Genomic DNA, 9757 nt, shown 5'->3' with positions numbered 1-9757 from the left:
TAGCACCCAGAAATTAGAACGAGCGTGTAGGCCGGAGATGTCAAGTAAGTGCCCAATGAGGAGGTCATCCAAGATATGCTATTATGAGATAAGGGCTTGCGGTGTACATCCTAAATTTTGATCCATAACGTAATGAACTACCAATTTTTTCTCTGAGGTGGAGGTGTTTCCAAGGGGTGCTATCATGGGCTAACTTTTCTGGACCCATTCGGGAAATTGAATATTGTCATAAATTCCAATCGGTGAAAGGACAAACTTAGCGAGAACAACACGACCGGCGAGGGCAAAATTCTTACCCTTCCATCCCCCAAAAGACATGCACCACTATCAGTAAGAGGCGGAAAGTGCACCTTCATACGCTTTGTGAAGTGGAGGTGCAACCCCAAATATTTATATGGAAAGGTAACTTGGGTTGGAGGTGGTTCAACATCTCCTTGTTGAGATCCTTGTATTTGATTGAGAATATTTTGCCTTGTCAATATTTGTGAGCAAACCACTAGCCTCACCAAAATATTTAATGTTTGCCACAATTGCCCATCACTACATGTTTAGCATAAATGGACTCATCTTTCCATATAAGGACAACCTACATAATAAAATCCCAAGAATGAAAAGACTTCAGAATATCAGATCAACCACTCTCAAGAGGAGATTTTATAGCGGCTTGATGGCCACGACGAAAAATAGGGGGAACAATAGGTATCCCTGCTGAAATCCTTGAGAATGATCGAAGGCAATGCTAAGTTAGCCATTCAAGAGCAACCTAGAAGACAAATGATGCAAACATAAGACTAAGCCAATCTCTAAAATCTCGCATGAACCCGTGGGTAGCCATGACCTCGAGGAGAGAAAGCCAACTAATCAAGTCAAACACTTTGAAAATGTCAAGCTTGATGAACAACTTAAGGATTTCTTTGCAATGAAGATTTACGCACATGTTCTGGATATGTAAAAAGTTGTCATGGATGGATCACCAGTTCATGAAAGCACTACGGTTGATTGAGACAAGGTCTCAAAAAATATAGGATGTTTGCATCGCAAGGAGCTTACAGATGATTGGAGCAAAGCTTTGGATTAGGACAACATGTCTAAAATGCTCCAGCCTCGATGCCCCATCTTTTCTTTGGTAGCAACACAATATTGGTTAAGTTAAGGAACCTTAAGCAGGTACATGTAAATACACCACCTGATGGGAGGCATTGATGATATCTAGTTTAATGACTTTGCAATATGTTTTCAATAATAAACCACTAAATCTATGTGGCACTAGGGTCTTTCTCAGAAGGCACTACAAACACATCATCTTTTATTGCATCCTCCTAAAAGTAGCCTAAGAATGGTGAAATCCAACAGAGATTATCCCAAGGTCCCCACTCAAGATCTCTCCCACAATAGAAGGTTGAGCGTACAAGAATTACGAAGTGTTCAAAATTACTCTTTGTGTACCAGGCGAAACAACAATGCAAAGTTAAGACATTATGACAAAAAAAAATGGCATTGACTTTTTGATCAATGGTGGAAGAACTACCAATTGGTGTCTCACACTGCATCTAATTGACTTTTCACTCGGTGGTGGAAGAACTACCAATTGGCGTTGCACCTTCGGACTACCACTTGTCCTACAGATACATGGTTAAGATCACTTGTTAGCTCATATTCATTATTTGAGAGTAAGAAGTTTTCTTAGCTGGTGATAAGTATGCCAATAACCTCTATAGTAACAACCAATGCATGTGACGGTAGGGAACACCTGTATTTCCATTATTTTGAGGCAATTCATGATCTAGATACAATAATAGAGTAAAAAAACCAAAGTGAACATGAGCAACAAAAATGAAGTAAAAAGATCCTCTCAAATTGTTCCAACGTAGCCTTTGCATCTTGGGCCACCACCAAGCCTCTAAAAAGGAAACTATACAATATCAAAGTTATAGATGCTAGACTAACTTAGAAGGCTTCAAAGAACTACATTAGTCTCCTACCTCAAGATAAGGCATTAACCTCAAACTATTGAACACATCGTGGTTGATGACACCCCACACAAGGCTGATGAACCATACACTTCATAGTCAAACTACCCAAGAAGAAGATCAAGAACGTGAAATGATATGAGCGAATCAAAGGCCACATCAACCTCCATGCCATGGCCATGACATATTGGCATGTCAAACCACAAAAATTGAAGCTTTGGATCTATGGAACTTAAACAACATTTGCTATTCACTTTGGCTATCATGGAGCCCATAGTCATTTGAGACTGATTACATGCATATGCACATACTCCACTCCACAACGACCTATTTTTGTACAGAGTGGATCACTGTTTTGGCTCGTCAAGCTAGGCCACTGACTGCCACTACCCTTATCTGTCATTTGATCCATACCCACATAACATAGATCGGTTAACGAGAGAGAAAGCCTTGCCCATTCTGCACAACCTTTATTTCCTTCCACCTTTTCAGAACAACACCATTGCCATGCTACATCATAAAAATGGGGTGAATCCTAGAAAAATAGTAAGGCGGGACTAAACCATTGCCATGCTACATTATAGATGCTACATCACTGCCTCGTTGGCCCACACCCTAACACATCGCTAGCACCATATGTATGTTACAATACAAGGTTTAACAAGTAGATCTTTCCGCGACCGGAGTTCAGACACGAGAGGTAAAAACAATAAACATGATCATTAGCGAGACGTTTTCTAGGCGGTTGGTAAGCTGTAAGGTGTGCAGGTTGCCAACCCGGGTTTGATCCTTTTGATCGACATGGTGTGTCCATGTCTACAGAGGAGTCCATGCCTATGTGTTCAGTGGGACATGCATACCTACACTCTAGAGGCTTCATTGTGTTCCATCAATTTCCCTAGCCGATGGTGCAAAATACCGCCAGATCCCTCGGTAGGGGTCCAAGCGTAGCTAGAAGTTTTGAGGTGATCTGGGGCGCGGACCTAGAAGCAACCCGGGTTTAAAACGCTTGATTAATAGTTTTCAAATGAAAAGATCAACATTTCTTGAATACATGGTCAGCATTTTTTTATACACATTTAATATTTTCCAAACACTTGATTAACATTTTTGAAACACTTGTTCAACATTTTTTAAGTGCTTGTTTAACATTTTTATATACATAATCACATTTTTCATCTTTTTTAATACATGGTCAACATTTTTTTATGCACATTTAACATTTCCCAAAAGTTTGATTAACATGTTTCAAATACTTGTTTAATATTTTTTAATATGTTTGATTAACGTTCCTATATACATGACAAAAAGTTTCATCATTTTTTAATACTTGATCAACAATTTTTCTATACACATTCAGCATTGTCTGAATGCTTGTTCAACATTTTTCAAATACTTGTTCAACATTTTTGACATAAGTATTCAAGATTTTCAAATAGTTGTTCAACATTTTTCAAATGCTCGTTCAAACTTTTTCAAATATATTTTTAATATATTTCGAATATATTTTGTAGAGTATTTTTGCAATATATATATATATATATATATATTGAATTTTTTAATGCATAAACAAGAGTGCAAAACAAAGAAAAAAGGAAAACCGAAAACAAAAAAGGGGATGTGGCTTCCTGCGCTTGCGGGCCGACCCATCTCACTCGCCCTTCAGCGAGTCGAAAGCTGAGAGCAGCTAATTGAGGAGTGCTCATTCGGAAGCCTCCCAAGGGTCACTTGGGGTGGGCTGAGAGCGGGCCGCCACATGGCGCGGCGTGCTTCGGGAGCTCCCTCTGGATTTTTATTTTATTTTTTGCACGTGTTTTCGACTCTTTAGATGTTTTTTTCCTGGTTTTTCACCGGTCTTTCTTACCTTTTCGACAACAAAAAATAGAATTATCTTAACGCGTTTTTTTCTTGCACGAAGTTGTGCCTCTCGGAAAGCAAAAAAAACACGTTTCTTTTCTTTTTGAGAATTTTTCATTCATATCACGAAATAGTACAAAGTAGTTGACCTTTACAAGCACACTGAAACGCAAACACAAGGAACCATGAACACCTAGAGTACCCTAAGACAACCATAACACAAGAAGATCTCCGGAGCGCTGTGTCATCATCCCTGAATTTTGAGAGAAGACCCCTGCAGCAAAAGGATCTGCAACCAGTCGCAAACAGGTCATCATCTTCGACCACGGTACAATTGTCGCCACGCTGCTTCCTCCTTTCTTGACACCAGCGCCGTCGCCATCTTTGGCTTTGAGTACCGCGAAAAGTGTCCCTTCCGGAAGGAAGAGAACTCGAGTCATCCGACCGGTCCAGCACCGCGGCCTGGCCATCCGCTCGGGCAAAGCAGGATCTCCCAACAACATCATCGCAGAGGAAGGAGAAGAACAACAGCAGGAAATCATACCAACAAGGAAGAAGAAAGGTCTTCATCTCGCTGCATCCATCACCCATCCGAGGACCCAAACGGCCAGTGCCGATGGACCTCCAGCCACCATAGCCCGCGACCTCGACGAGATCTGGGGATCCCCAACCCCACTGGCTCCTAGACGAAGGCAAAGCCTCGCCTGACCGTGAACGGAGCCCAGAGAAACTTATTCCGACGCGACACGACCGCAACGGCCTCAGCAGCGTCTCCCTCAACCCTAACCCTACCACACACCCACCTAGCGAACAGACCCGAGGTTCCTCCTCCCTCCCGCCGTCGGACCGGCCGACGGAGAGAGAGGGAACCGGCGGCGTCACCGCCGACGCGCAAGGGAACCCTCGTCGCCTCCTTGATCGCCTCGTGCAATCCTACTTTTCCGGCAACGCGGTTTTTTTTCTGTGAGAGGCATGGTTTTGCTTCTCCGAGAGGCACATATGTGCCTCTGAAAACGGGAAAACCTGTTTTTATTTCTTATTTTTTCTTTCATGAGAGGCACGTCGTGCTTATCGAAAATGGAAAAAAAAACATGTTTCCTATTTTTTTCCTTCGATGAGAGGCACTAGGCCATTTTGTAAATAAAAACAAGTCAGCCCATGTCCAGTCCAAACGAAAACGAGTCGGCCCATCATCTGCTCTCCCTGGGCCCCACTCGTCAGCCGATTCCACCAACGCGTCACAACCCAACTGCGTCCCCATCCCCTCCCCTCTGCCACCAGACGAGAGGAACGGCGAAGCTTCGCCGGCCGCCATGTCGCCGCCGTCGCTCTGCGCCGCGCCTCCCCGCGCCGGCTCGCCCCCGCCCCCTCTCCTGCGCCTCCGCCGCCGCGCGGCCTCCTCCGTCTCCGTCGCCGCGTCGCGCGCGGCGGCCCCGTCCGTCTCCGACGACCTGGTCCTCCGCATCGCCGAGCAGCTGGAGGACTCGGCGCCCGCCTCGCCGCTGCTCGACCCGCTCCGCTCCGCCTCCGCGCTCTCCCTCCTCACCACGCCCTGGCCCACCCGCCGCTCCAACGAGGCCTTCCGCTTCACCGACATCTCCTACCTCCGCTCCCTCCCCATCTCGACGCCCACCCGGACCCCCGGCCTCGCGCCGCCACCGCCCTCCTCCGACCTGGAATCGCACGTCCTCTTCTCCGACGGCCGCCTCGTCGCCGCCTCCGGCGCCCACGTCTCCGCCCTCGCGGACATGCCCCCCGGCCACGCCCGGGACCGGGCGGCCGCCGCCGTCGCCGCCTCCGCGCGGTTCTCCCACCGGGACATCTTCTACGACTTCAACGCCGTCGGCGCGAGCGACGTCGCCGTGGTGTACGTGCCCGAGTGGGCCAAGATGGCCGACGACCCCGTCCACATCATGTTCGCCTACAGCGGCAGCGACGGCGCTAGCCTGATGATGTCGAACCCCAGGGTTCTGGTGATAGCGGAGAAGGGGGCGGAGGTCGCCATCGTCGAGGAGCATTTCGGGGTCGGGGAAGAGGACGGTGGCTGCTATTGGGCCAACCCGGTGGTGGACATCATAGTGGAAGAGGGTGCCAGAGTGGTTCATTCCTATGTGCAGCGACAGTCACCCGCTGCGGCGCATACCAAGTGGACCACCGTCCAGCAGGTGCGATCATCTTATGCATTTTGCACTAATTTTATTTGATTATGGGCTTTACATAGATGTTGTGTGAAAGGTTGCTTGAGCTATATAGTTATTTAACATTCAGCTAGGACAGTGATCAGTGCCGATGAGAAATCAATTATGGAGAGACATGGTTGCACTGGGTTAAATGATTGTAGGGGGCAGAGAGCACACTAAATGTCTGATGATCCTTTCAGCTATATATTGCAATTGAGGATAATCCTGTTTTCAACTGTTATCCATTGTTCTAGCTGTTACGAGTATCATGTGCTTGCATTCAGTGTAGGAGTAGGATAGTCAACAAGTTAGTCAGAGAACTCGCTCTGCAGTAACACAAGCTGGTCAGTGAATTAGCAACTAATAAAACCAAATAGATCTCCTGCAAATTTACATTTCAGAGTAATGGTTTCATATCTTAGTTCATTGCTATCACTATGAAATTGGACATAGCTTGATATATTCCTAGTTTCTACTCATTACTAATGTGTTGCTATTTAGATTAAATTAGGATTTAGGGATAAACATGGTCGGGTTTATTCGGTTGATTGTACCGGCAGTAATTACTTCAATATATGATTGTTTCACTTAAATCTGAACTAGTCATCTTCACATCTATGGAGATGGCTGTCATAAGGTCGAGGACCACATAATATGGATCAGTGAGGACGCCACTAAAGTCTCTTAATTAGCAGCACCAGCTGCAATTTAGGCAACATCTGATGCTTTGAGCTGTATTCCAATTGTGGATAATCTTGTTACACCTTTTGTCTACTGTTCTAGTGGTTGTGAGTATCATGTGATTATGCTTGCTTTCATAGTGTAGGTGTAGGATAATCAACAGGTTAGTCAATGAACTCGGTATTCAGTAATACTAGATGCAGAAGGATAATATGATCATTTGAATGTGGAAAGACGAGGAACATATTATAGTCAAAATAAAATGAGGAATATGTGAAGTTTCTATATTTGGTGCCTTGGTATTGCTTTAATTATCTTGAATTTGCTACCCATAAAACCATATAGACCCCTTGCAAATTTACATTTCAGATTAATGGTTTCATGTCTTAGTTCATTGTTTTCACTATGAAATAGGAATAGCTTGTTGTATTCCTAGTACCTACTCAGTACCGAATGAGTTGCTATTTTGATTTGATAAGGAATAAACATGGTCAGATACTAGACTTATTTGGTTGATTGTAGGGGTGGCAATTACTTCAATATATACTTGTTTGAGCTGAAATCTGAACTAATCATCTTTACATCTGTGGGGATAGCTGTCATAAGGTCGAGTAGGACCACAGAATATGGATCAGTGAGGACGCAAGTAAAGTCAGTGTTAATTAGTAACCTGCTGCAGTTTATTCAATGCCTTCATTTTTTGGGCTTGCCATCCATGTAATGAAGCAGTTATCCTGGAAACTAAAATTTTGGAGTTATTCTGGTTTTGGTGTTATATCCTCTGAAAATGGGGTACCAGAAAGCGCTCACTTTGTTTCTATTCATGCTGTTGCCAAGTTTATTTTTCTGACTGTATGTAAAGAGTAGGTATGCATATTTTTGTTTCAGTACTCACGACAAATGCTGCATGTAAATAAGGTTTTATATAAAGATGATTCGAAATGGATATTATCAGTCTCATTACTTTTGTTTTTTTCCTTTTGCAGAATACATCTAGTAAATATGAGTTCGTTGAGGTCAGCACCGGAGCAAGACTGAACAGGCACAATCTTCACATCCAGCAACTGGGTCCTGAGACAGAAACGGAATTATCAACGTTTCACTTAACATCTCAGAATAAGCAGATTCATGATCTGCATAGCAGACTAATACTTGATCACCCCAGAGGTTTTTCACGACAGCTCCACAAATTGATTGCTTGTGGTACAGGAAATGGTATTTTTGATGGAAATATTCAAGTCAACAGGTATTTGGTCAGACTCTTCTCATTTATTAACCTTTTGTATTCTGATAGAAATCCTTACAGTATCATTGAAACATCATTTGAGAAATGTTATTTCTGTAGTACCATCTTACTAATGCTATGTGAATTATTTGGTAACATACATATCTCACTGTTGTTGAAAGAGGCCTTGGTAAGATTAGTTTCTGTAGTTTCATGTTCTTAGAACATTGTATTAGTTTTTCATAAAAGATGCTGTACACTGATGAAAATTCAAGCAAGCTAGCAGAAGCATGTTTTTGGTTGTAGTCTTTGTAGGCTTCTAGCTGTAGCAGTACAAAGCAATGAATATAACATTTTACTAGTTTAGGAAATATAACATTTTACTGTCCCTGTAAAATAGGACCTCGCAAGATTGTCTTTTGCAGTGTCATGTTAATGTGGAATACTGCAGTAGTTTAGATTAAAAAGGTGTATACTGATGAAAATATTACAAGTAAACTAGAAGAAGCATGTTTTGGCTGTAGTCTTGTAGATATTACAGTACAAGGCAATGAATGTAAAAATTTGCTTTCTACTTCAGGAAATGTATACTGTTAATTTGTTTCGCCTATTGCAAAACTGTCTGATGTAGCATGAGAAAATATGGCATTTATGGCTATTGACAAAGCTTATAGTTACATCTGGAAATTTCCCCTGCCCTAGCGTTTTGATTCTGTTGATGTACAGGTATGCGCAGCAAACCGATGCAGGGCAGCAAACCAAGTGTCTTCTGCTCTCACCAAAGGCTGTGGTGAATGTGAAGCCAAACCTTCAGATCATCGCCGACGATGTCAAATGCACGCACGGAGCTGCCATCAGCGGGGACCTCGACCCGAACGAGCTCTTCTACTTCCAGGCGAGAGGCGTCGACGCCAAAACGGCGACCGACGCCCTGCTTTTCTCGTTCGGAGCCCAGGTGATAAACCGCATCCCGTTTAAGGCCGTCGAGAAGAAGGCTCTAGCACAGCTCAAGGAGTTGCTCGCCGTGTCAAGACAAAACAATTGATGAGGCCCTGAGGAGCTCTTTGAAGTGGTTCAGCGCTTTTTTTGGTCGAGGTGGAAAGAGCAGGGCGGGAATGCTTGGAAGCTTTGGCATTGAACAAGGTGAGCGACTACGACTGCGTATGTTGGCTGACTGCCGGAGGAAATACCACTCTAGTCCTTTTTCAGATTCTGCTTATTATTTGTAAATTACTTGTTTATCCCTGTCAAGAGGAAGAATACATCAAAGCTTCTTCCAAATAGATGTTTCTTCTGTTAGTGGCAAATGTAGTTTGTTTATCCCTATCATTGCTGTCGCCGACTCGTCGATGTTCCAGCCGGCCAGGCCCCCGAACAGCAAGTTTGCAGGTACTCCTCCGTTCCCTTTTACTCTGTGTATGAGATTGTTGTCGAGTCAAACTTTGCAGAGTTTGACCAAATTTATATAAAAAAAAAATCGCCTACAATACCAAATATGTATACTACTCCCTCCATTCCGAAGTACTTGTCGCACGTATGAATGTATCTAGATGTATTTTAGTTCTAGATACATCCATTTCAGCGACGAGTAATTTGGAACGAAGGGAGTATGAAACTACATTTCATAATGAATATGACGACATTCATTTGGCATTGTGAATGTTGATATTTTTTGTCTATAAGTTTGGTTAAATTATAGATACTTTAGACTTCGGACAAAACTTATATGCAGACTAAAAATGATCGGAGGGAGTACAGTACAGCGAATGGAAGCTTGCGCCACAGATCTGTCCGTTTGTAATAGTCCATAAAGGATTCGTTCTTTATGTGGTTTTGCCACCTGT

General features: G+C 43.5%; 1 protein-coding gene across 1 annotated transcript; it reads left to right on the top strand.

Moving 5' to 3' along the window:
- The first annotated feature begins 1107 nt into the window (after nt 1-1107).
- On the top strand, nt 1108-9242 carry LOC123067188 (protein ABCI7, chloroplastic). The gene is made up of 4 exons (XM_044490098.1): nt 1108-1167; nt 4949-5992; nt 7675-7934; nt 8640-9242. The coding sequence occupies exons 1-4, from the start codon at nt 1108-1110 to the stop codon at nt 8956-8958; spliced, it is 1683 nt and encodes a 560-aa protein (XP_044346033.1). The 3' UTR covers nt 8959-9242.
- The last annotated feature ends 515 nt before the right edge of the window (nt 9243-9757 follow it).

This window comes from Triticum aestivum, chromosome 3B (genome assembly GCF_018294505.1).
Source record: "Triticum aestivum cultivar Chinese Spring chromosome 3B, IWGSC CS RefSeq v2.1, whole genome shotgun sequence".
In the NCBI taxonomy this organism is placed as follows: Eukaryota; Viridiplantae; Streptophyta; class Magnoliopsida; order Poales; family Poaceae; genus Triticum; species Triticum aestivum.
This window is presented reverse-complemented; position numbering and strand designations above follow the sequence as displayed.

Bases quoted from the DNA above. Each gene is read 5' to 3' on its own strand.
- LOC123067188 (XM_044490098.1), top strand. From the start codon at position 1,108: ATGCCCCATCTTTTCTTTGGTAGCAACACAATATTGGTTAAGTTAAGG. The intron at 1,168-4,948 runs GTACATGTAAAT...CTTCGATGAGAG, and splicing joins AGTTAAGGAACCTTAAGCAG to GCACTAGGCCATTTTGTAAA. The intron at 5,993-7,674 runs GTGCGATCATCT...TTCCTTTTGCAG, and splicing joins AGTGGACCACCGTCCAGCAG to AATACATCTAGTAAATATGA.